A 3,693-nucleotide genomic window follows, 5' to 3' on the forward strand; every position below is an offset into this window, starting at 1 on the left:
ATGATTTATATTAATCGACACGGCTATGCCGGTAAAAATGAACGAATAATGAATTGTTGTATACGTCGCGGCGGACGAAGTGACGTACGTCGTCCCCGGTCAGTCCGAGCCCTCGGGGTCGGTATAGTTGTCCACGCAGTTCCGGTTCGGGCCCATCCGTTGTCCTTCGGGGCACGTCTTCAGCGGGGCCGTGATGATGGACCGGTCATGGGTGGTGGTCTCCACGGTGGCCTTGCGCGTGCTCGACTCCGACTTCAGGAACGTTTGATGCAGGGCCCGCCAGGAGCCGGGAAACGGGGAATTTGTACTGTTAAAGATCTTGAACGGGTTATAAGTTTGGCCTGGCAAAAAAAACGGAAAACCCGTGGTGGTAGGCTCCTCCGTCGTTGCGGCCACCGCACGTCGGACACGTCCGTCCACCAATTTCCTCGGCGTGTTCCACGGGTGCGGTTTTTTCGTAGTCGATTTCGCCCCGATCGCCTCCCACTTCAGCTCATTGTCATTCGGCTTTTCCTGCGGCTTGGGAGTAGGCGCCTCCGTCTCGGCAACCGCATGTCGGACAGGTCCGTCCACCAATTTCCTCGGCGTGTTCCACGGGTGCGGTTTTTTCGTAGTCGATTTCGCCCCGATCGCTTCCCACCTCAGTGCGTTGTTATTCGGCTTTCCCTGCGGCTTGCCACTCGAACCGTCGCCACCGGTCGCGATGAACATTGACTCGGGTTTCTGGCCGAAAAAGTGCACAACGTCGGCACCGAGTGCTCGATGGGTCCGATGTCTCAACGAGTCTTCCGGCGGATTGGCAATGTCGGCGGACATCTTCTCGTTACGCGGCTGCGGTGTCGTCGGGTCCGCGGCCACGGCGAACGCGATCGCGACGATCGCCAGTGCCGCGCAGAGGTACAAACGCGCGGCCGGTTGTCCAGCCATTGTCGAGACGTGTGCGGCGTGTACGTGCGCTGCTGCTGTTTACTGTACACGCGGACGACGACGAACGGTACACGTATGCGTTCGGTTGGGTCGCGTGGGCTGCTGCGATCGATCGGTGATGGAGCTCGGTCGGTCTGTTCGCGAGAACGATCGAAGCTGCACTGGTCGGTAGCCACGGGTCGAGCTGACGACGTGCCGTCTGCGGTCCTCCGTAATCCCGGTCCGTCCGTCGCTCCTACTCCGGCCGGTTTCACGACGTCCCTCCACTCGGCCCGTCCCACGTCCCTCCACTCTCGGCCGGTCCGAGCGGGACGAACGTAACGCGTGAAGGCGCGCGCGTGCGCACGTCGCGAACGTGTTCCGGAGCGCGTGGCACGGTACACGGGCGACAGGTGTTTACGGAGCGCCAAGGCGCTAGCGCGAAAACGAACCGTTCGCAAACTCCTGTGTTGAAGGACAACCTTCGCCCATCCCCCCCCCCCCTCATCGTACATCGCCCACGACGGACGCGTTCTTAACGATCACATCCTGTGCGTTCGTCTATTGACCGACAGGTTATCACGTGCGATCGAAGGGTATGGATTACTATTACCAATAATTGCGTGTTTCGTGCTCATGCTATAGTTTATTTAGGCCATTATCCAGGATTATGATTTGTTTGTAAACACAAAATAATTGTTCTCAGGATTAAGTGTTTAAATATAAAATAAAATACGTATTCGAATATATTTTTATTATTTATTTAAAATGGTATTCAAATAGAAATAGTATTAAAACACTTATATTCGAATACTTCACTAAGAATGAGTGGAAGTTCATCAGTTTCACAATGAAATTCTTTCTCGCCGTTGAGTTAAACTTCTTATCGGTGATGTGTTTACAAACTCATAAAAATCAAGTAAACGCTTATAAAAAAATTATTTCTTGATTTTTTGATTACAGACTGGGTAAAAAGCTTTCAGTTTGACGATAGTTAATATAAATTATTGTGTGTTTAATGACCAGATAAAATTCAAAATAAAAACAATTACAGTACAAAACTATCACGTTACACACGTAACTTTTACTAACCGTTTAAGCTACGAATTGTTCGCATGTAAATAAGCCATATTTAATACATATGTTCAATAAAATAGGTGTGATTAATTATACGTACCGCATTAATTTATTTCATAAGTATTAACACAAAACGAAGGTTCATAAAACTCGGATTAGAATTTACATTTAGTTTCTAATGAGAAAAATCATATTATCACGCATACAGAAACATGAATATTTTTCATGGTATAACTTATTTTAAAAGCGATATTTGCAGGTGGATCTAAATTGCATCTATGCTATCGGTTTTCGGTCGCCAAAGATATACATTTTTCATGGGTTTCAGACTTGACAAACCGTTTGCTAACTATAAACCCTTTTTGACAACCTAGTCGAAAATTTCACCGAGACGATTCAACAAGTTTTACGAATATACGCGTCACATGATAATCCCGTTTGTAAGCACATTTTTTTTTTTTTTTTTACAAAAATCATTTTTCACGGGAACTATAGTATCGCTCATTTTGCATTTGGATCGTTTAAATTGTTTCGTTTAATACTGTCTTCAAAATCTCTTTGTCAGTAAACAAAATATATCTGGCAATACAGTTTGCCATTCAATGATATCATGATTTTTTTTCGTCCTCATAAATTATACATTTATAACTAATTGTTACGAAATCGTATTGCTGAGGAACAAAAATATGAAGTGTCGGAATTACGTCTAAAAAATGAAACTTATTTTTCATGCCACCTTCCAAGTTGAAAAACCGAATAAATATAAAGATTTTTTTATCACTTACTCTTATTATACTATAGGTACTTAGTATATTATTTCAACTTATTTTATACTGTGGAATAAATAAATAGGCATTTATCGATCAAGCTATCAATGTTTAAAATTTAAATTAAATTTGGGTACCATTATGTTGGAAACAATCAAGTTAACCTCAACTATAACAGCATTTCCCAAGCTTGGTCAGTTATAATATAAATTGTATTATTAAAGATGACAATTTAATAAAATAATAATAATTGATAAATAATGATATTGATAAATTTTTTATCCAGTTGACGTCATAGTCACTAAATATTACAAAAGTATAATAAAGACAACAACCATAACATTACTTATAATTACAGCTGTCTTTTTATTCTAGATATATTATTTTAGATAGTTTAACCCTTTGTCGACCAAGCATCGAATTAAGATATTTTTTAAATTTTTTTTTTGCATAAACATGTTATATTTGACCTATATAAGACTAATTTTTTTTCGTTTTTTTTGTTTTCTTACTCAAATTTTACTTAGGACCCTGGTACTTGGAAGTACCATTGGTCATCTAGACATTTTTTTTATTGGTACTTCGAAGTACCAACAGTCATTTTGCCATATTTTTTTAACATGTGGAACATACAATATTAATTTACAACTAGAGAAAAAATGATTTCTTCTCTTATTTAAATATTAAATAATATTTTTTTGTAAAAATAAGTATTACAATTTTTTTTAAAATATTTAATTCTAAATTAAAAACCTCAATAGCTCTAAGGTGTAAATTAAGTATTTTAGTCTGAAAAATGCAATATTATCAGGTCAACACCACATTAATTATTTTGTTGGTTGAATATAATTTTTTTTTATATTGTTATTTGTTATACATTTTTTATTTTTTTGTGAGAATGAATGGTACAATTTTGAATTATGTGTTAGTTGAATAATTTGAA

The 3,693-nt window shown here is 40.1% G+C and overlaps 1 protein-coding gene across 2 annotated transcripts in view; it reads right to left on the bottom strand.

Moving 5' to 3' along the window:
• LOC112687365 (proteoglycan 4-like) overlaps positions 1-1,103 on the bottom strand; it is an 18,559-nt gene extending 17,456 nt beyond the window's left edge. The window contains exon 1 of one of the 2 annotated variants that reach the window (XM_025560014.1): positions 445-1,103. In XM_025560014.1, the coding sequence (XP_025415799.1) occupies positions 445-927 (483 nt within the window). In that variant the 5' untranslated portion in view covers positions 928-1,103. The remainder of the gene's footprint in view (positions 1-444) is intronic. The other variant, XM_025560015.1, reaches the window with a different exon arrangement.
• Positions 1,104-3,693: the final 2,590 nt, after the last annotated feature.

The sequence above is a fragment of the Sipha flava genome, unplaced genomic scaffold (genome assembly GCF_003268045.1).
Source record: "Sipha flava isolate LNK unplaced genomic scaffold, YSA_version1 34_pilon_pilon, whole genome shotgun sequence".
NCBI lineage: Eukaryota > Metazoa > Arthropoda > Insecta > Hemiptera > Aphididae > Sipha > Sipha flava.